Source organism: Pleuronectes platessa, chromosome 9 (genome assembly GCF_947347685.1).
Source record: "Pleuronectes platessa chromosome 9, fPlePla1.1, whole genome shotgun sequence".
NCBI lineage: Eukaryota > Metazoa > Chordata > Actinopteri > Pleuronectiformes > Pleuronectidae > Pleuronectes > Pleuronectes platessa.
This window is the reverse complement of record NC_070634.1, coordinates 21,422,827-21,444,998: the sequence shown is the minus strand read 5'-3', so window position 1 is coordinate 21,444,998 and position 22,172 is coordinate 21,422,827. Positions and strand designations below refer to the sequence as shown.

General features: G+C 43.4%; 1 protein-coding gene across 2 annotated transcripts; it reads left to right on the top strand.

Annotated features, from left to right (window-relative positions):
* Positions 1–930: 930 nt before the first annotated feature.
* ano8b (anoctamin 8b) lies at positions 931–22,044 on the top strand. Of its 2 annotated transcripts, none has more exons than XM_053431041.1 (19): positions 931–1,177; positions 3,602–3,712; positions 4,268–4,400; positions 8,108–8,246; positions 8,321–8,417; positions 8,660–8,776; positions 9,265–9,392; positions 9,506–9,667; positions 9,770–9,922; positions 10,119–10,245; positions 10,404–10,459; positions 10,549–10,623; positions 13,533–13,780; positions 14,288–14,447; positions 14,559–14,951; positions 15,665–15,856; positions 16,590–16,721; positions 17,297–17,407; positions 18,325–22,044. In XM_053431041.1, the coding sequence occupies exons 1-19, from the start codon at positions 1,111–1,113 to the stop codon at positions 19,024–19,026; spliced, it is 3,303 nt and encodes a 1,100-aa protein (XP_053287016.1). In that variant the 5' UTR covers positions 931–1,110; the 3' UTR covers positions 19,027–22,044. The 2 variants fall into 2 exon arrangements, with proteins under 2 accessions (XP_053287016.1, XP_053287015.1); XM_053431040.1 differs by having other exon boundaries at positions 14,526–14,951.
* Positions 22,045–22,172: the final 128 nt, after the last annotated feature.

The following is a 22,172-nucleotide window of genomic DNA, read 5'->3' as shown; positions in this document are numbered from 1 at the left end:
GCTGTGTGCAAATTTGTTGTGGGGCTCACTCTTTTCAGAATGAACACTAATGAGGTGAAATTAGGTGAAAGCCATCAATACAAATTGATTGCCTTTGCTGAATCAATGGAGGGTGGAAATAATGAGACAAATGGGTTAAAAAAGGATTTTATGTAATGGACTGGAAATTAACAAGACGTGTTTTCACTGAGCTGCACAAAAACAACTGTTATCGCTTTTTCTATTAAAAACAATGGATCACATGACTGCTTGTGTGTGGAAACAGAATTATCACCTGACAGTTATACAGCTGAGAGGTGGTTTTGTTCGTGGATTGCAAAGAAACACTCTAAAGTCGTTTCCAGAGAATTGTGTGGAGCATTTTCCAGAGATTGCCTTTAACAACTGAGGAACGCAGCAGGAGATTCTCAAGGTCAGACGTCCATTCAGCGTTTGAATTCAGCAGTAAAAATCATGCGTTTGTTTGCAGCACATCAGCAAATCGTCAGAAGGTTGACATCTATGTGGCATCTTCCCACTCTCTCTTTTTCATCCTGACATTTTTGTTGTTTGTTTGTTTCATTTTCGCGTGCGTTGTGTGTTAGAAACATCAACATGCCCAGTCCTCTCACATGGAGGGGAGGGGGGCTGGCAGGACAAGATCCAAAAGAGGTCCAGAGCAACTGACTGATATTTGAGTTCAGTGTGTATCTGAAAAAATATTATACACACAGAGTCACACAAACCTGATAGACAGGCCTGTGTCTGCACAGTGAAACCTTGAAGGGAGATGTAGGGATTGCTGTTCTTGTTCAACAACAGAACAAAAAGTACAAATGTATTCAAACCATCAGAGTACGTACTTAGAATTAAGTGTTAAAACCAGTCTGCTAACTGTTCCAGGAGAGAGAGAGAGAGAGACAAAGAGAGAGAGAAAGAGAGAGAGTGTGTGTTGCCCTCAGCAAATAATACAGGACTCATTAGAATTGCTGTCATGTCGCAGCACTGCCTGCAGCATTTCATTCTGAGCACAGCGAGGCATCCGGTCTGGTTTCAGGATCCAGAAGAACCACACAAAGTTAGAACAAATATAAAAACTACCTGGCTGTGTTTCGTGTTGGACCTGCTGCGATGCTTGAAGATGTTCTTCGAAGGGGACGAGCCGTGTGGAACCAGATAAAGTTGTCACAACCTGTTTGTAAGTACTGAAGAGAAATCCTTGAAATAGTAATGAGACCTCCGAGTCAAGTTCTGTTTGCTCCTCTGACACGTTTTGATCTTTCCTGACAGAAAATATCATCTTCAGCGAAATGAGTCGGTGGTTGAATTTTATGAAAAAGCAGACAAGACGGAGTAGATACAGAATACTGGGTTTTTATTTTATTTTGTTGCCAGATGGTTCTACTTTTTTACACAATAGAGTGGAAGGAAATATGAGGAAATAGATTAAGCTGAAGGGGAACCTGTTATTTCCCCTGATAGCTTCCCCTACCGAGTGTGAATGATGTGAGAGAAAAGCACAGTACATGTTAACACTATTTCAATGCTACTTTGTATTTGTGTTAAACCACAATTTGTTGGGATCGTGCATGTCCTGCAAACATGGAGCCACATTAACAGTAAACCGAATTGTGTCTCTGGCCACCTGATGGATGAATTCAATATTCTCTCTCCTTTTAGCTGTTTTGGTCTCGACCATCCATCCATTATTTAAACCACTTATCGTTTTAAGCTGACATCAGGCGAGAGGCAGCGTAAACCCTGGTCAGGTCACCAGGATATCCCAGGATATGACATATTTACACCTACGTCCAATTGGAATCTACAATTAACCACAACCTTCATGTTTTGGGGATTGTGGGAGGAAGTTGGAGAACCCGGAGAGAACCCATACAAACACGGGGAGAAAAGGAAAAACTCCAATAAGAACCCAGGCCAATCTAGGATTTGAACCAAGAAGTCAGGCAACAGAGCTTCCCACGACACCCCCATGCCGCCCTGGTGTCGAGCAGCTCCTGAATAAAAGATCAGGCTCATGCTTATTCAGCTAAATGCATCACTGGGTCCCGACACTGACTTTGTCTGCAGGTTGGTGCTGTTCAGGCAGGTTAATCTGCTTCTTTCACAACACTTTAGCTTAAAAGCAGCTTCCTGCTGTGACTGCAGTGAGCTTAGGGAGCAGAAACCTCTGCATCGATCCTAATAGATAAATCTCTGTTCAGCTGAAGGGTGCCGCAGAGATTTACTGATCATTTACCTGTGGGTTCATCACTAATGACCCTCAATTACACTTTGTAGATCTACATTAACGCAGCTTTGTGTGCTCACAGATCAGATTTTTTATCAAGTGCAAGAAATTGGCTTTGTTTTTCCATCAGCTTTGTGTTGTGCGTATGAGCATCGTTTTCTGGGAATCTCCCACGTGTCCCTCTCCGTCTCCATTTCCAGGAAGTGTTGGGGGGGGGGGAATGACGTCCAAAATGATGTTTTTATGTGACATACGTTTATTGGTGCCGCAGAACACGCAGCGAAACAGTTTGATTTACGGCATCAGCGGCAGTAGTGCAGGTGTCATGGTTAAATTTACAGCCTGCTGTTACCATGACCTTCATGGGTGCATGGGTGTGGATTCGCTTCGATGCCTAATCAATCACAGTAAAATCCATATCCATCACCGTCCTTTGTAATTTTACTTTTTGTCTTTCCTATAAACATTAAAATAAACGGTATATTGCGAGATCTCCTCTCTGCTTCCTGTCTCCTCGGACTCCCCACGCCTCGGTGACCACAGGGCTGTTATAGGAGAGGCCTTCTCTCCAGGCCGCTGTCATTAGGATTCAGGAAAGTAAAGGACAGTGTTAAAGTGAAGATAAGGTGAGGATATGGTTATCAAGCCCAGAGGATATATACAGGGTGTGTTATTTACCTTCAGTCTGCTGCGACTGTGTTATAATGTGAAACTACTGTTTGGCTACAGTGGAGCCATTTGGGGAGTTTTGTTACTACAGGAATAGAGACAAGGAAAGAAGAGTTGGACTGAGGAGTCAGGACGTGGCAGAAGACGAGGTGAAATAGCTGCAGGGACGTTGATTGAGCTGTGTGTGTGTGTGTGTGTGTGTGTGTGTGTGTGTGTTGGTGTGTGTGTGTGTGAGTGTGTGTTACAATACAGAGGGTGTTGGCTTCAAGTGTCGGCAGGGCCAGATTAGTTCTGTTCATGTCATGTTGTGAGGTGAAGGGGCACGACATTTATATCTGTCTCACCAAGGAGGGCGACTCTGTGTGTTTGTGTGTGTGTGTGTGTGTGTGTGTGTGTGTGTGTGTGTGTGTGTGTGTGTGTGTGTGTGTGTGTGTGTGTGTGTGTGTGTGTGTGTGTGTGTGTGTGTGTGTGTGTGTGTGTGTGTGTGTGTGTGTGTGTGTGTGTGTGTGTGTGTGTGTGTGTGCTTGGCCCGTGGCTCTAAGATTTGGGGGGTGTTGTTGAAATTGTCAGAAATGTCATCACTCCTCAAGCCGTTTTTAAAAGGTGACGTTCTCTTCTCTCTCTCTCTCTCTCTCTCTCTCTCTCTCTCTCTCTCTCTCTCTCTCTCTCTCTCTCTCTCTCTCTCTCTCTCTCTCTCTCTCTCAGATAAGCTGTTTGGAAAGCGGCTGCTGCAGGCTGGGAGACACATCATGTCTCATAAGTCTTGGATGAAGACGGTGCCCACAGAGAACTGTGACGTCCTCATGACATTTGCAGGTCAAGCACTCCACACACAAACACTCACGTCTGTTTCTCTATACATGTGAGGACACCCCTGGTCCTTACTTAACCTTAACCTTTACTTATCATACTTCCTGCCCAGACCATAAACTAAACCATGGATTGCAGGGACTTCTGTTTATTCGTCTTCATTTTGTAATGGTTGTTACAATAATCAATAGTTAGAGGATACTGTTGACAGCAAAAAGGATAATTGCAACTTTAATATTGAGGATATTTGTTTTTCAATGTTGACACTGCGCCCACAGCATAGAGAACCCGACCCAGTCAGAAACCAGGGTTACAATATCATCCCTTCAACTCTCTGAGCCACAGCTTTAACATGAGAGGACCCGGCTTGTGATCAGCTGGAATCAGTGAACCAGCTCAGACGGCAGAGAGGAAAAGTCAACGTCTAGTGTTTGTTAGTACGACACTTCGCCTCCAGCCGCCGCTCAGGAATGAGCAGTGGGAGGATGGAGCAGCTCCTGTGTACCATGATGCGTGGGTATGTTGGAAAATGTTATTTCTCTTCTTCCTTTCCGACCACAGACGCCACAGATGACCACACGTTACTATGGCTACTGAACCACATCCGGCTGGGAATCCCAGAGCTCATCATACAGATTCGACATCACAAGCACACACGAGTCTACGCGTTCTTCGTCACCGCCACGTATGAAAAGTAAGAAATCTGCCCGTGACTCCCGCTCATCTCAGTTTTCCAGGTGTTTTGTGCAAACCCTCCGAAATAATCCATTTTCAGTTAAATAAGAGAGAAGCAGTGTATCCTTCTGTTAAGGAAGGTGGATAAAGTGAACTGATAAATTGTTTAAACATAAATCTGATCCCTGCTGCTGTATTTGACCATCAGAAATATAAAATAATTAAATCCGTTTTCTTATCTGTGATTTAGGGCATTTCACAATATTTGTATGCATTTCTCCACATGGGTAAACTGGAATGTGACTCAGAGAGCACATGCCTCCACCAAGGCCCAACTGTATCCTGATGAAACCACATTTAAATCCACTAGATCCAGATTTTGATTTGGATCTGCAGTCGGTCCACTAAACATGCCTGATGCTTTTCATCGAGATCCATGAAGTATTCTCTGAGAAACCAGGGAAAATGTTGGAGAAGGCTCACAATGTTAAAGAAAGTGAAAATCTGGATCCACTAGAAAATGGAATGGGTTCTTAGATTGGGTTCCGTCCCACCCCTCCACAAAATTCCATGGAAATGGGTTGAGAAGCTTTTCCCCTGTTATCTAACAAATGAACGCAGACAAAAACAAAACTTCCTTTGCGAAGGTAAAAATATTCCCAGCGATATAAAAAGACTCGACGGCTCCGTATCTATATTTAACCCTGCTGAACACAACCATTTCTGCTTTTCTCTCGTGACCCGTTACAGGTAGCTGCTGTCGAGGCCGTGTTTACTGTAGCTGTGTGAATTAATCACACTGTCACTCCGGACACGACACAGACCAGAAGTTACAGCTGTAACTTTCCTCCAGAGAGACAGGAAATGAACGCACTGAATACTGAATAATACAGCAGATCACTTCCTCCAGTAGTTTGAGCTTCAGTTATTTTTAGATGCTTCTGACGGAGTTGGGATATTGAAGATTGAAAATATCCCTGTTGTTCTGCGCTACAGTAAAATGGTATATTCATTTGTCATGGTTTTCATACGTATATATAAAAATATATAACTGCAGCTATAATAAGCAGAGCAGTTTAGCTCCTGCACGGTGGATCATTAGTGAAGCTGCAGTGACGACAGGTGTATCAGCTCCACTCCTCTGCTGCTGCATGGGCTGCAGGTTGTTTCCAGTGTTGCAGGAAGCCGGAGGCAGGTTAAACAGTGTGTTGATTGTATTCAGTGTGATCACAACACACAGACACAGAGTCTTTCAAAAAGAAGATCCCCGGGGGAGTTGTGCACGGGCGCAGGGTCGTTTGCATCTCAGCGTTGACTTTGGTGTATAAATACTGAGAAATCCAATCCAGCAGACGAGGGGCAGCACTCACTGTTCCCTATTACATTTCAGCACATGACAAATGTTGAGTCCTCTCTGCTGACTGTGCGTTTAACAATGAGACCGAACCATTCCCCGTGAATGGAGCAGGAGTGGACAGATGGCCAGGAGGAAAAGACAGGAAGAAATATACAGAAAATGAAAAAGAAGGGCAGAAGCCGAGAGAATAAGTGAGAGGATGAGGGCAGAGAGGACAAGGAAAGAGTGAGGGAGGTAACGTGGTGGGAGGAGAAAGAGAGAGAGAGACAGTCAGCTTTAAGAGAAATGCTCAAGGAAAAATGCTTTAAATCTGACTAAGTCTCCTTTCTCTATCATCTATCTCGCTCTCTCTCCTTCTCTCACTCTGACTATTTTTCCTCTCTCTCTCTCTCTCTCTCTCTCTCTCTCTCTCTCTCTCTCTCTCTCTCTCTCTCTCTCTCTCTCTCTCTCTCTCTCTCTCTCTCTCTCTCTCTCTCACACACACATACCTGCTGTCAGATGAGTTGACCTACATTTCATGTGATAGAGAAGTTACCACAGGAAGTATCCCGCCCTCTCACCTTGTATAACTGTTCCTGAAGCTCTGAGACTTTCCCCTCCCTCTTTAGTCCAGTTACAGATGTTGATGAGTTCAAGGAAAAATATCATTCAAAATCTTGGCAAAGATTATAGTAATGTGATATTTATCGTGATAATTTTTTTAATCCAACGTTTGAACATTTTAATCTGGAGATCTTACAGCTCCACTATCTAAAGTCTTTGAAGCAGCCGTGTAAATGTATGTATTTTGCAATGTGGATAAGTTTCCCCCCCCGATGAATAGTGGCCAAATGTAGTCTGGTAGAAACTTTGCCTTTTAACTCGTCACCCATCTGTATCATTATGATATCATCAGAAACAGAGTTGTTTTCACACTAAGTGCTTGTTTTGAAGGAGCTCAGTAACTACTGAAGGAATCCTGTGTTGTTCTCATGCATCATCACAGCGAGAGACTTTTTTCAGAATGGCTCTATTTATTAATTAGAAAGCACAGTTGCAATCCATTTCTCATTCCTCAGCCATGACTGGGCAGTTTGCAGCCATTCTATTTTGCTGACAGGCTACAACCGGATATATATTTGTTGAATCGGCATAAACCTATACGTGCAGAACGTCCCCTCAGAGTTCTGCTGTCTAAGCTCAGCTTTGTCCACATGCTGTGTTTTAATGCGTCTCCGAATTAGGACGAGTGTAAAAGGACGATAAAGTTTGTGATCAAATAAGAGAGGGAGGATCTCATTAAGATTCCTGGCAGCAGAAGGAGCCACACACCTCTGAGAGGCCCTGCAGTTATTGGCTTAGATTACTAAACAGTTGGTTTAAACAGATACAGACCGTTTTTTTGCCTCCTTAGACAAGGACATTGTCTGAAACAGCTGCGCACACTGAACACCAGTCAGGGGCGATGCAGAACCGTACACCTCACATTCCTGCTGCAATCCATCCTAGTGCTGAGTGTGCCTCTCTGTCAGGCTCCTCCAAGCGCCTGGAGCTGCATGATGGATGGATGCTATGGGCTAAACTATTCATACATGTACATGTGAGGAAGGGAGAGAGGGAGAGAGAGAGAGAGAGGTGAGCTGTCGGCCTGTGGGGAACAGAGGGCGTGGTGCTGCATTATTACAAAGCTGCTGGGAAGGGCATAAGGAGAGGAGAAAGGGATAATGGGATGAAGAAGGGGAGGGGGGGTCAATGAGAGAACTCATTGGCATGAAAGGATGGAGAGAGGGGGGATAAGAGGAATGGAGGAGAGAGGAGATAGAGGGAAGGAGGAGGAGGGAGGAAGAGAAGGAGACATGAAAGAGGGGTGTTGGGACATCTATCGACATCTCTACCTCTCTATGTGCCTGTATATCTATCTATCCATCTATCAATCTAATCTAATCTAATAAATTCCATAAAATATGTATTTATTTTTTAAATAGTTGTTAATTCATTAAATAACAGAAAATATCTGGTTTTCAAAGCTCTTCAGCTTCTTCAGCCACAGCAGGAGAAGAGCAATAACAACAGATATCAGATGTACCTTTTTTAATCCCCTGTAGGAGGAATTTTTTAAGTTATTATAATAAAACTTAACCTAAAAAGAATTAGTTTAAATAGAAATGTTTTATACAATAACAATATGCAAATAAAATTGTTATTCTGTATATCAGCAATACATACCTTAAATCCAGATTTCTAAGTACATATTCTTATATTTCAATGGTATGCAACCGATTTTTAACATACATGTGCAATGTGTGCATATCAGTCACTTTCTGAAGCAAATGTTGTCGAGACAAGTTGAACCAAGCGTTTAAGGTTTGTGGTTTTTCTTTGTGCTGCAGTTTGTTGCGAGGTGCTGATGAGATGGGACTGAGGAAAGGAGTGAAGTCTGAGTTTGGAGGAGGAACACGCAGCTTCTCCTGTGAGGAGGACTACATCTACGAGAACATCGAGAGCGAGCTGTGCTTCTTCACGTCACAGGTCAGAGTCGCTAACACGCGTATGAACATGTTCTGAAGTTACCGTGTGAGTCTCACTCCTCTCGTTTGCTGCAGGAGAGGCAGAGCATCATTAAATACTGGCTGGAAAATCTACGTGCCAAACACGGGGAGGTGCTTCACAATATCAACTTCCTGGAGGGCCAGCCAATCAGTAAGCTGCTTCTATCATCAGTACAATGCTAGTAGAGATTTGGTGATGTTTGTCTTTTTTGAGACAGAGGAGTGTGTCCTGCTCGGCTTTGCAGATTATCCCTCAGTTGGTTTGGGGTCATGAGGATCTCACAGTTTACTGCAGTTGATCATTTTTATTTTCTATTCCTCTCTGATATCTCTGCGTTTCTGTCTTCTGTGCAAATCCAATTTATTGTCCTCTTGCTTCGTTCTCCTCTGCAGTCCCGGAGCTGAGTGCGCGAGGTGTGATCCAGCAGATGTTTCCTCTCCATGAGCAGAGGATCCTGGGTCAGCTGATGAAGTCCTGGGTCCAGGCTGTTTGTGAGAAACAACCTTTAGGTCAGAATCACAAATCATGAGCACAGACTGAGACAATCTAAAGCTTATACTAATCAGTTATTCCCGATTGTTTAACATCATATTTGATAAATTACACCATGAAGAAGTTACAAAGAACCCAGACAACGTTTTGTGGTATCTCTGCGTCCTATTGGACTATTAACATGAAATGAAGCTTGTATAGATAAAAAATAACTTATAGTCACTTGGAAGGAATGATGTCATCATAACATCTCTACAATGTTAGCAAACGATGTAAAGTGTAGTTTAATTATGCATGAACTTTTCCAACAAATAGCCATTAAAGACACAGTTTATTAGGATTAATCAATAATTTTCCCTCATATGTTGACAATAACATGCTAATGCCTTGATGATGAAACAACTTTATTACCAAATTAAATATTTAGCATCGTCCGACTGGGGTATAAGCAACACACACAGCGTTTTCCTCATTCTAACTTGTGTTCTTCCCTGTTTCTGTGCAGATGATATCTGTGACTACTTCGGGGTGAAGATCGCCATGTATTTTGCCTGGTTGGGTTTCTACACCACATCCATGTTGTATCCTGCCGTGATCGGCTTTGTGCTGTGGATGCTCACGGAGTCAGATCAGGTGAGTGGGAGATCCTGTCGTGGCTTAAAAACATCTCTAATCACCAGCCGAAAAAAATATTGTATAACCTGATCAGAGATTAAAGCATCTGTTTGTGTTTGTGGGGCTTTCAGACGAGCCGTGACATCTGCTGCGTGGTGTTTGCCCTGTTCAACGTCGTGTGGGCCACTCTGTTTCTGGAGCGGTGGAAGAGGAGGGGGGCCGAGCTGGCGTACAAGTGGGGGACTCTGGACTCGCCGTCTGAATCCCTGGAGGAACCACGGCCTCAGTTCCGGGTGAGAGACAGTAAAACCTTCCATCCTCCTTCTCCTCCCCTCGTCTATATGAGGTCTGCTCACACTCTTTCTCTCTCTCTCTCTGCATCTCTCTGTCTGCAGGGAGTCAAGCGCTGTAGTCCCATAACAGGATGTGAGGAGTTCTACTATCCTCCGTGGAGGAGGCGTGTATTCAGGTGGCTGGTCAGCCTGCCCATCTGTATCCTCTGTCTCTGTTTTGTCTTCCTGGTCATGCTCATCTGCTTTGAGCTGCAGGTCAGTCAGCTGTCAGCATCTGTTGCACACGTCTCCTGCTCGTCTGAACGTAGCATTCATACTTAAAACCTTTGGAATTGCATATTTTTGTGGCGTGGTCCCTGATAGTGAACTTCTCTTTCAAAGAGTTGAAAACCAACACGTGCTTGATGCTTTTCTTCCTGGAGATGATGAACAAAAATCTGTGTCCCTGCAGGAATTTGTGATGGGGATCAAGGAAATGCCTCGGCTAGCTCGCTTCATCCCCAAAATAATGCTAGCCATCACTGTGACGGCATGTGACGAGGTGTACAGGAAAATCGCCTGCTGGCTCAACGACATGGGTTAGGATAAATAAAGATCTTTATTATTAAAGATAACGATGCTGTCTTTCGGGATTCTTGTAAACTCATTTTAATTTATTTTGGCAGTATATTAAATTGTTTATGATTCTTCAAGCGGTGCAATAAGAGATTATTTACTGTATATTGTGTTTCAACAGAAAACTATAGACTCCAGAGTGCCTATGAGAAAAATCTCATCATCAAAATGGTTCTTGTGAGTGGCTTTTCATTACGAAATATCTAAACCATATAATCTGAATATTTCCTTTCAAATTTGACCCCTGGCCTCTCTTTCTCTTGCAGTTTCAGTTTGTAAATTCTTATCTCAGCCTTTTTTACATTGGATTCTACCTCAAAGACATGGAGCGTCTGAAAGAGGTAAGAAACGTCTCTGTGGGCAAATCTCCAGACTCCCAACACGTGTTGTTGTAATCCCTCATTCTTAAAATCCTCTGCTCTCTTTGCTTCCATCCAATGATTCCCATAACCATCCATCCACACATCCATCCATTTGTGCGTCTGTGGAAGATGCTGCTGGTGTTGTCTCTGTTGAGGAGTCTGCAGCGGCAGGTCCGGGTTAACGTGCTGCCCTCCCTCCTCTTCAAGATCAAGATGTATACGGTCTCTGTCCCCTGGTTCTCCAGGGCTTTTCTCAGGTCCAAAGTACGAGCCCCTGTTCATCCTCAGGGTGGGAGATCAAAGGTCGAATCATGGGGTCCCTTTGCATGGCACTTTTCAACCATGAATGAATGAGTGGATGAACCAGAAGCCCATTGTTTTAATTGTCTCTGTCTGGTGAAGGTTTGCTTTTACAAATTTAATTGTTTTCTATTGGCATTAATGGATTAATATTTACGTTTTAAAAGCTAAAACCAAATTCAAATTTGACAATGTCACCTTCTCAAATATAGCATGTGTCATTTTGAAACTTCCCAGACAGCAGTGACACGTGGGCCCGGTTCATGCTTTGATATTCTAATCTCAAAATAACTAAGTGTTAAATGACTGGTGGACGACTGAGATCTCACACCAACCCCCCCCCCACACACACACACACCTTCCCTCTATGAGACCCCCTCACCTGCACAGATGGAACATTTTTAGAAATGTGTTTTTACGTTTTTCTTGGACATTGGGTAATGTGGAGTCTAAGTGGATTTCTTTATTTGTCTTTTCCTCTCAGGCAGTCTGAGTAAATCGTTTCCTTACAATTCTCACACGTACATTTCTCACCCAGCCGTGACAGTTTCTGTTCCACTCTCAGCCGGAGTGACACTTCATTCATAAACTGATAGAATCAGCTGACTCGATTGTTTCTCATGTCGTAGTACCAACTAATATACTGTACCCACTTCATACTATATATATTGAACACTACATTACCACAGAAGAATAAAAATAAGCAGACATGACTTTTCTTGTATTTTTGTAGTTGTTCTCGCTGATGTAGTGAAATAAATAGAAAACAAAAGTAAAAATAACCTGGCTAAAACTCTGGACACAGAGAAAACCATCTGCTGTTGTCAGCTTGATTCAAACTCTGACATAGCTGAGCTGACTGTTCCAGTCGGAAGCAGCGGGAGCACACGATCTCCTTCTCTCCGTTTTCCGATGTCTCCCATCATTGACTGAAATAACATTCTGTCCGTGTCCTTGACTGGGTTTCATTGTGGTTTGGTGTTTGCATCTTGTGCATCAGCATTATTTGACTTGGAGACGAGATGAAACAACAGTAAAGCCTTCGTGACGCAGTTCATGACAATGTTCATCCTCTGGGTTTATGTTAACAGCTGAAGAGAAACTCACTGCTTGGTTTTGAGTGTTAAAGGATGGATCTGGTGTATAAGGACATTTTCTATTTCCATTTCTATTTCTATCAGCTCAATGTGTTTCATTACTTAACCTGCTGGAGAAATGGCAGAAAAAACACACATCAACTTGTTAAAGCTGTATGGGATGTGTTTTATTTGGTGGTGAAATTGAAAGTCAACCCAAAATTGTTTGAACAGTCAGCTGAACAGCCAACCCACTGTGGCACTGTGCAATAACTCTGGATCCTTATAATAACCACTGTACAGTTACTCCTGAACTTATATTATATATAATATATATTATAATTATATTTAATTATGTTTAATTATTTCACCCTCACTGGATAATTGTAATATGCACACCTGCACTTCTTTTCTTAGACCGTCGGACTGTTCGGACTGTTCGGACTGTTTGTATTGTTTTTTTTTGCTTTGTTTTGTTTTGTTATGTTTGTTTTGTGATGTGTATTCTTTGTAAGCAACTGAGAGCCACTTTACCGAGTCAAATTCCCTGTTTGTGCAAACTTACTTGGCCAATAAACCTGGTTCTGATTCTGAGAAAGAAGTAAGTACAGTAGAAGAAATCTTCATATATATTAAGTCTTGCTATTCTTAGTGTTTGCCTAAACTCTGACTTGGTGGAAAGATGTGAATTCGGTCTGGAGAAAACTCTTGGAATTTTTGTGCAGACACGGATCAGAGGAAAGATCTAGGATTTTATGTATCTTTTTCAAATTTTGAATTGATTTGTCAGATAATTTAAGGTACATTTTAATGAACCAGAGCTGGATTTGCACCAAAATCTGCACCAAAATGCAAACACTCATAAATATCAGTTCCCTAAACATGGCAGATTTTTTCCCCCCGTCAGAATCCATTAATTATTGTCTGAAAAAATCTATGAAAAGGTTGAAAAACACCCGTGCAATGTTTAAGAAAGTGAGAAATAAGATTCCTCATCAGGATCTGCATAACCCCAGTTGTAATAAACCAGAAGTATATTCTTAATTAAGCATATTGGTTCTAAAATGTAGGATTTGCATTTGTTTGGTATGAGAGTCACTGAAAGGCTTCAAATGATCATCCGTGGAATATGCTTTCAGAGGTGTTGGAGCATTTTCCCACAGTGAATTAGACGCTGTGATCTGGGTTCTTTCAAATATATTACACTTCTGGACACATCCCAAGGAAGTCGAGACATTTTTAATGCTCTGCGAAGCGTTCCGCAGCAGGCCTCTGTCTTACGTGATTTGCTTGTGGATAGAGTCTGAATACATAAGTGTGTTAGGATTGATTTGTTGCATTAAGAGTGTGTCTCCCACTGCCCCTCTCAGCCTGGGAGTCTATTCTCTCCCCTGTCCAGCCGGCCCTCTTTGTTCCTCTTGCATCCCGAGCATTTAGCATTTTGTTTTCCAGGGAGGCATTTCTTTAAAATGTTCCGATTAGTCATGATTGTTTCTCTGCATCCTTCTCAAGATGCTGGCCACTCTGCTCATCATACGCCAGTTCCTTCAAAACGTGAAGGAGGTGCTGCAGCCTTACCTGTATGAGCGCCACAAGCTGGGCGAGCTCTCACTGCGAGCCATGTGGGACCTGCTGCTCTCAGTGCTGCTGAAATATGCCCGGCTGGCCGCTGGGAAAGCCCAGGTCTCTCCCACTGACCAGCACATGCCGGGACCTGGACTGAGGGGCACGCGGCCCGGGGTGGGGCAGCCAGAGAGGAGGTCAGACTCACTACTTACATTACGTTTTATATAAAAATGGGTTAATTTTCTGAATTCAACATCTATTTAATTAGCTGTATTTGTGTGAAATTAATCCTTTCGAAAAACAACCAATATGAGCCTTTCAGAGACATAGCCGTGCATCAGCATTTATGTTTTCCGAAACACATATACGATAAATACAAGCTTTCAGTATCCTGCAGAGAAGATGCATTTATATCTATATATTTATATCATTTATATATTTTAATGGCAAATATTTCATTTATTTTTTTACATTTATAGGCTAATATATTGTTATTCTAAATGTTTTACTCCAAAAATCCATATTGATGGGGCTAAAGGAATATACATCCACACGTAAAGTATAAGTCACTGCAGACAGACCTGCTTGTGTTCAAACAGACAGTTATTATTCACTCTGGGTTAGACACTTTTGACACACACGTTTTTGTTATTCTTCACACGTTTTGTCTGACGCCTGTTGGTCTCTTCGACTCCTCTCAGGGAGAAGAAGTGTTTAAACGGGGGGTGCGGGGTGCCCGATGAAGAGGAGGGAGGTGAGAGGGACGAGGCCGACAGTGGGAGGTTCAGCGAAGGAGAGACGGAGGAGGAAAGTCTGATCGACTGCGGTTTGAAGCTGAGGAAGGTCAGCTTCATAGAGAAGGTAAAATACACTGTGATAACATAAATGTGACTGATACTGTTTTTTTTATGTATTTAATATCGTCTTTATTATTAATAGATTTTTTTGCTGATCTTTGATGATGATGCTCAGGTGGACAGAAGGCCCGTCTGCACTGGACCCCCCATGGACAACAGTTTCGTGGATGAAGGGAGCCCCACCATGGTGGAGAAGGGAATGGACCCGGCCTCTATGTTTGAAATGTGTGACGATGACGACGATAATGACATCCATGATGTGAAGGAGACTGGTGGGGGAGGGACGGGGGGGGCGGAGGGAGTTAATGCTGCTGCTGCTGCTGCTGCTGCTGCTCCACCTCCCTCCGGCTCGGAGAGCAGCACGTCACTGCGACACAGGAGAAGGGGCAGGAGCTCGGAGAGACCCGAGCCCAAAACGAAAAGGGAGTCGTGGATTGACCCCCCCGAAGAGAGGGAGAGCACCACGCTCACTCAGGCTGAGATGGAGAGCTGCATGCAGAGTTATGCTGTAAGGAGGAAACACATTTGTCGTTTTTCTTTTTGCAGTTCAGACAAACTCGCAAATCATTACTTATCATCATTGCTGCAACTTCTTTAGCAGACGCACAAGGTTAATTGAGTACAAGCCCAAAACCCTGCATCACTATGAACACAGAGGACACATACGGGAAGTAGATCTACTGTTCTGTGACGTTCCCGGCAGCGAATTCTGTGTTTCATTATGATCAGGTTATTTCTGAGATTATTTCTGTCTGAGTAGATTATTTGAAAAGCTGATTGACCCTTGTTTTCTAAATGTCTCATAACAGCAGCATGAGAGAAACACCCAGACCGTAAAATTTATTTGAGACGTTTTCTATGAAAGTTAGATCGCAGAGAGTTTCTCTGTAGATCTGTCACATTATGACTCCATTACATAATCAGAGCAGATAGAAAACAGCTACTAGATGTTGTATAATAGTAGAAAACGACCTTCTACTGCACTTGGTCTGTTCATGCTTAGTTCAGCACTGCAACATGAATCCAACCTTATCCATCAGCCTTCAGTGACACGACCGCACAAGAGCCGAGAGTGTGATATGAAATGCTAAGCTATCACCTTTCTTTTCTGTTCTTCTGCTCATTGATTTGCTCCAGTCAAACAAATCCTTCTTCTCTATTAGTTTAATGTTGGCATTTGGACCCGAGCTGTGGCTCAATGATCTCTTTTGTCCCTCCCAGGACACCTTCCAGGACTACCAGGAGATGTTTGTCCAGTTCGGATACGTGGTGCTCTTCTCCTCAGCGTTCCCCCTGGCGGCCATGTGCGCGCTCATCAACAACATCATCGAGATCCGCAGCGATGCCTTCAAGCTCTGCACCGGCCTGCAGAGGCCCTTCGGACTCCGAGTGGAGAGCATCGGCCAGTGGCAGGTGAGTGAAGGGTTGACATGAGCTCATGAGCTTTTTCTGCCAAGTCTGAACCTCAGCGGAATTTGATGTCACTCAAAGACAACTCGAAATATTGAACCTTGACTAATGTATGTAACAGGGGCATTGGATTTTATCAAGCACTAACATCAGGCTGAGAACTAGCACTTTACCAAGGGTAATGGCCACTTTATCACCAAATTGCATATACAGTACATGTATTAAATCAAATGTATACAGACATTTTCTGCAACATATCTATTCTTATATTGTTGAAGGTTTAATATTTGTTACTGTACAGTACTGAATAAAGATCAGCTGATTTAAAATCCTTATTTTGATTTAACAAAATCCAAATCATTATTCCAAAACTGCCCCATATTTCACTTTATTCATAGATATTAACACTCTGCAAATTATAGAGCTCTCTGCATTATGTCTTGATAAATTCCCCCACAATTTCAAAAACGCCCGATCTCACAATGTTTTCAAATTCATGGATTCGCCACTTAATGGAATCCACTCCAAAAATCAATGGCTTCTTGTTTGGCCCGCACTGCAACCCTTCCACTGAGTTCCAAGAAAATCAATTCTGCAGTTTCGGCGTAATCCTGCCAACAGTCGGACAAACAGCCACGAACCTGAACTCAATATAAAAGCTCCCTGTGTTCTCAGCAAAATCGTTTTTGAAAGAAACACCAAAGCTGCAACCTGTTCTCTTGTCTCTCGTGCACAGACTGCGATGGAAGCCATGGGCCTGATCGCCATCATCGTGAACTGTTACCTGATTGGTCAGTGTGGTCAGCTGCAGCGTCTGTTCCCGTGGCTCAGCCCGGAGATGGCCATCATCTCCATCGTCATCCTCGAGGTTTGTTCCCGCTCGTCACTCAGAAGGACTCCGAGCTTTTTCAGACTTTACCTCTGGAACACTTCCAACCCCCCCCCCCCCCCCTTTCTAATGGCACAAGGTGAACGCTAATCAGAGTATGGGCCAGATATTTTGTTCGCAAATCCGTTTACAACTTTATGTTTTGTTTTTATATCTGTAAAGACTTTGAACTATTCATTAAATGCTACAGATATTTTCAAAAGAATTTTAAGAAGAAGATGTGTTGGTTGGTGAAAAACATTCATACACCATATGTTGTATTCTGAACATAGAGTATGTTTACTGATTGTCCATAACTGAGTATAAAGCTCCCTCCGTGTTTCTGCTGCTTCTTGGAACATGCTCTGGTTCACGTCGGCTCTGTCAGCCGTGCACTCTGTGGCTCTATTTCTGGAAAAGGGTAAACAGCCTGCAGCTCTGTCTTGGCCTGGTAAAGGAGCCGGGCCGATCAGGAGGAGAATCTCACAGCCCAGTGTTTGTTGGGTGCTCTGTTTCTGACCCAGGCTGCACTGAATTAATGTCGTGTTTTTAAGTCTCTGCCTGTTTGTCTGCAGCACTTTGCCATTCTCCTGAAGTACATCATCCACGTGGCCATACCTGACATTCCTACGTGGGTCAGAGAGGAGATGGCTAAACTGGATTATCAGCGCAGGGAGGCCTTCAAGGTAAATGAGGAGACTTATTAATACAAATTTCCATTTAAGAGAGATAAAGTTCAAGTTCTAGAACTTTTCAGGCAGAGAAGCCCACAAAATATTACCATGTGATTTTACTTCAATGTAGTAAAACTAGAATAACACTCAGTACAGCAAAAGTCCCAACATTCCCCTGATGAAAACATATTTAAATTGACTAAATCCAGATTTTTATTTTTGTTTACCGCAAATTGTAAACAATCATAAATATGTAGCAGATTTTTACCATAAATTATTCTCTGAGAAATCTACGAAAATGTTTGAAGATTTCTGGAACCGCACCAAAATTGTGTTGGTTCTTCCTTTGGTCATCCCTCACCCATCCACAAAATGTCATGCAAATCAGTAAATTAGTTTCTCATAATCCTGCTGACAATCAAATAAACTAATAAACAAATGTACAGACTCAAGATTTAGCAAAATCCATGCACGGATGAAAATATGCATTAAAAAGGAATCGTATGATTACTGTCATGACCATTTTGTCATAAAACATAGTTCAAGAAAGTGAAAAAAGTTCCCCAATCCTTCCTCCAGGTTCGGTGGAAATCCGTAAAATATTTTTTGTGTAATCCTGAGAAATAAACCAACAAACTTACGAATGACGGATGAAAAACATCAGCTCCTTGGCAGAAGCAGAAAACCTTCTGTTCTGCGACGCTGCACTTTTCTTTTTAGTTTCATTCTGCTGATACTTTAACAACAACACATCTGAGAAATACAATTTCTACGACATGGCCAAGAGACTAAGGTGTAGTTGTCCCCTGCAGTGCTAATGCTACAGTCAGGTATTTGTTTGATTGTTGGCACTGCAGTATTGTGAAGGTTTGCTGGGTTCCTGCTGATTCCGATAAACATATCGTGGCGATGTTTCTCTTCCTCTGCAGAAGCACGAGCGACAGGCGCAGCAGCATTACCAGCAGCTTCAGAGGAGGAAGAGGGAGGAAGAGGAGAGGCAGAGGCAGGCGGAGCACGTGGCCCGGAGGGAGAGGGAGCGGGACGAGAGCAAGGGCGACTCCTCTGGGGATCACCACCATGACAAAAGTCACGGCAGCAAGTCGCGGGCCGGGGGGGGAGGAGGCGGGGGGTCCGAGAAACCCAAGAGGCCCAGCTCTCTGCTGGCCAACAACAACGTGATGAAGCTGAAGCAGATCATCCCGCTGCAGAGCAAGTTCTCCTCGGCCGGCGCCCGCTCCCCGCAGTCACCCACCAGCAACGAGCCAAAGCTCCCTGGGTTCCTGAGCTTCAAGTTCCTCAAGTCACCTGAGAACAAGAAGGAAGTCGTGGCGTCTGCCGCCTCAGCCAACAACTCCACCGCAGCGGCATCATCTTCAGCATTAGGTAGCAGCTCTCAGGAGCGTTCTCAGTCACCCAGCAAAGCCTTCAACCCTGGGAAACTGTTCAACTTTGGGAAGTCCGAGGGAGGGACGTGTGTGAACGGGGCGCCGCTGCCCCGACCCGGGGAGGGGGCATCGGACAGACACATTTCCAGGTCTGACTTGAACGGCGTTCCAGACGAGATCCCCTCGCCTGGAGGGGAAGACTCTGAGAACGGACCTTCAACAGTCGTGGACGGCTCTAAAGTTTAGTCGCTCCAGAGAGAACGAAACTCGTCTCAGCCGAGGAAGCGACGTGTTACCGGTGAGGAGGAGCCTGACCCACCTGCTGAATCGTCCTCGGTGGCGTGTAGACGTACCTGAAGCAGGGAGAGGAAACGATGAGATGATGAGAGGTGACTGGTGTGTTGGGTTATTTTGCTGAGGGACAAAAAAAACAGGCTTTGTGAGAAAGACGTTGCTACGATGACCTGATAAACACACACGCACACACACACACACACACAATCCTTCACACACACAGACAAACATACAACCACTTCCTTGTCTGCAATACATAAAGAAATGCATGAGCTGCGTTTCTTTTATTTTCAAGCCTTTAAAGCAGAGAGCTGTGTTTCTTGATTTTTCTTTTTCTAGTCAGAAATTGTAAGGATCTCTGCGTCTCCCACTCGGACATATCAGCTCGCTGCGGAGGAAAACAGATTTAAAAAAACCGTGGTGTGAAAGGATCTAAGATTGTACATGCGATTAACTACTGAGTGTGTTCTTTAGCCATCACAACACCGGTGATCATCACCAGTGAGGAATTCTAGGCCCCCTCACTTTTGTGTTGAAGTGGATACATAAAAAAAAGAGCAATACCAATCAGTGTTTTAATCATTCATATCAATCATCACCCAAACACTCCCTTTTTGAACATCCCCGATAAATCACCAGCTTTATTTTCAAAGCAGAGGTGATGTCCTCCCTCACGTGGTCCCAGCCTGGGGCAGAGTCAGATTTGTTGCAAGAGAAAAGAAGTTGAGCTGTCACATACCAGTGTTCCCCCCAAAAGACGGAGTGAAGGAAAGACCAGAGAAGGCAAATAAATAAATGAATAGAATAAAGCAGACGATGTTGATTTTGCAAAAAAAAGGAAACTGGAGCACTGAGGCCTGAGCACTGTTCTCCATCCACGCCTGTAGAACATCTAGTAGACAGACGGAGCTCCATTCCACACACTCCAACCAGACTTGGCAAAACGAGCAAGTTCAAGAAGCAACAACAACATTTGCACTAAACCTCGACGCCCTGCATAGACGCAAACCTCTCTCCACCTGAGAGAGAGAGAGAGAGAGAGCTGAAACCAGCCTGCCTCCTGACATTATGCAAAAGCTGGATTGTTTGTTTCCCTCCTCTCACCCGTCCCTGCTCTCAGCTACTATGGAACTTTCCTAAATATTCAGGAGAGGCTTTTAGAAAATAACAAAAAAACAAAAAAACAATAAAATAGCTGCTCTTATTTTATGTTGAGCTTTATCTTTTTTATACGCATCCTTTGCTGATGATGGAGATTTTCCTTTCTTTTTTTTTTATAACCAAAGTGTTATTTCATTCGGATTATACTGTTATCACATCAAGTATTCTCTGTAAATTCTGTTTAAAGTAGATAGTGCGGAAGCCCATCATCGTCTACCATTCATTAACCGGTATTTCACTTCTTCAGTCTCCCCAGAAGGGGGCGCCAGAGTGAACTGCTTCAACACATATGAAGACATAGCCCACAGCGAATTGAAATAAGCGGTTAGTCATCAGACTTGTGTGGTTGCAGCAGGACTGTGAAAGGGAAATGAATCCCAGCGTCTCACACAGCAGCGATGGTTTCAGTGGCCATCGCCCTCTGGGTTGAGACACAGTATCATTAACTATGCATTTCCACGCCGTCACCTCTGGCAATGATTTTGGCAATAAGTTGTTGAAGACTATTACCCCCCCCACCACCTGCAGCACCGCTTCCTTCTGCATCACCCCGAGCCAGACTCTATGCATCTTTAGTTTTTTTACCGTCCAGTAAGAGCCCTTCCAGCCCCGTCTCATATTTAATGTGCAGAAACAGTTGATCTCATCCGTCCACAGCTTTGTGTTGACAGAACCGACCCGTCCTCGGGGAGCTGACGACACCGAGCTTCAAACTGGCTCTTATGTTCCCTCGCTGCTTTCATAACTTTACAGTAAGCAAAGTCCACCTCTTAGTCATGCGCCTAAATAGAATTCCGAAACGTACTTCCACAGAAAAGACAAAAATATCTTGCTGACATTGAATGCAATAAGGAAATAGGACTTCTGTGTGGTCGCAGTGTCGTGTGACTGTAAATCTCCAGTATGTTCTTTTTTTATATCTGGAAGTTATTGTTCTCTGTACGTGTAAAATGAGAAGAGAAAAAATGCTGAAAGACATTTGATATCCCCGGTGTCTCTTTGCTTTGTTCTCACTGGAAAACTTCAGAACAGCAGCTGAGCTTAATTTCAACCATACCTTTATTCTTGCAGCATCAGGGTCGGATAACCTCCATGATGCAACCGAGTGGATTCATCATGGTTTGGATGTTTTTGTAGAGAGGACAAGCCGGTGTCCTGGTGGAGGCAACTGGAGCGAGAGGGCAAACATGAGGGTGTTTGCTGACTCCGGCAAATCGCTGGGGAGTTCAGATCAGGCCTGGATTTGTATCTGGTTCCTCCTTCACCAGATAGAAGTGGGCACAATTAACCAATTTTCATTCTTGAGTTCTTGTTTTGCAGCAACAAATTTTGCATATTGTTTTAATGGAGGTCTTTAAATTTGCATGAATTGAACTGAAGTAACAACATGTTAGTGACTCGGGCCAAGCACAGGCGTCAGCTCAGACTCATCAGTCGTCTTTAATTCACTATCAAGCAGCATCTCTTGAAGGAATTTACTGTATCCACACTTTACAAGTCAAATCAGTGGGAAAGGACCGAGTGAATTTAGTAAATGTTCTGTCTACTGGACGAGGAGAAGTGTCTGTGAACAGGTGAGATTCTCACCACAGCTACATTAAAGAAGAAACCTGACCCTCAACCTTGACGTTTAAGAGAAGTCATCTTTGTGGAAGCCTCACTCACTGAACATCACACGCTCTTCCAATGTACCACTGTACAAAACAAACCTTTTAAAGAAACATACTGGGAAATGGGACTATTTATTTCTTTTAATTTATTTTGTCATATTTTTGTAAGACCTGAAAAATAGTTAATAAAACTATTTCAAATGCATTCTGTAGGTTTCGTGACTCATTTCTTTTTTCTCCCTTGAAGACAAACCTCAAAGTGAGGACATGCAGAAGCAAAGGAATCCGGAGTTCTGACACATTTCAAAGTACCACACGACAAAGAAA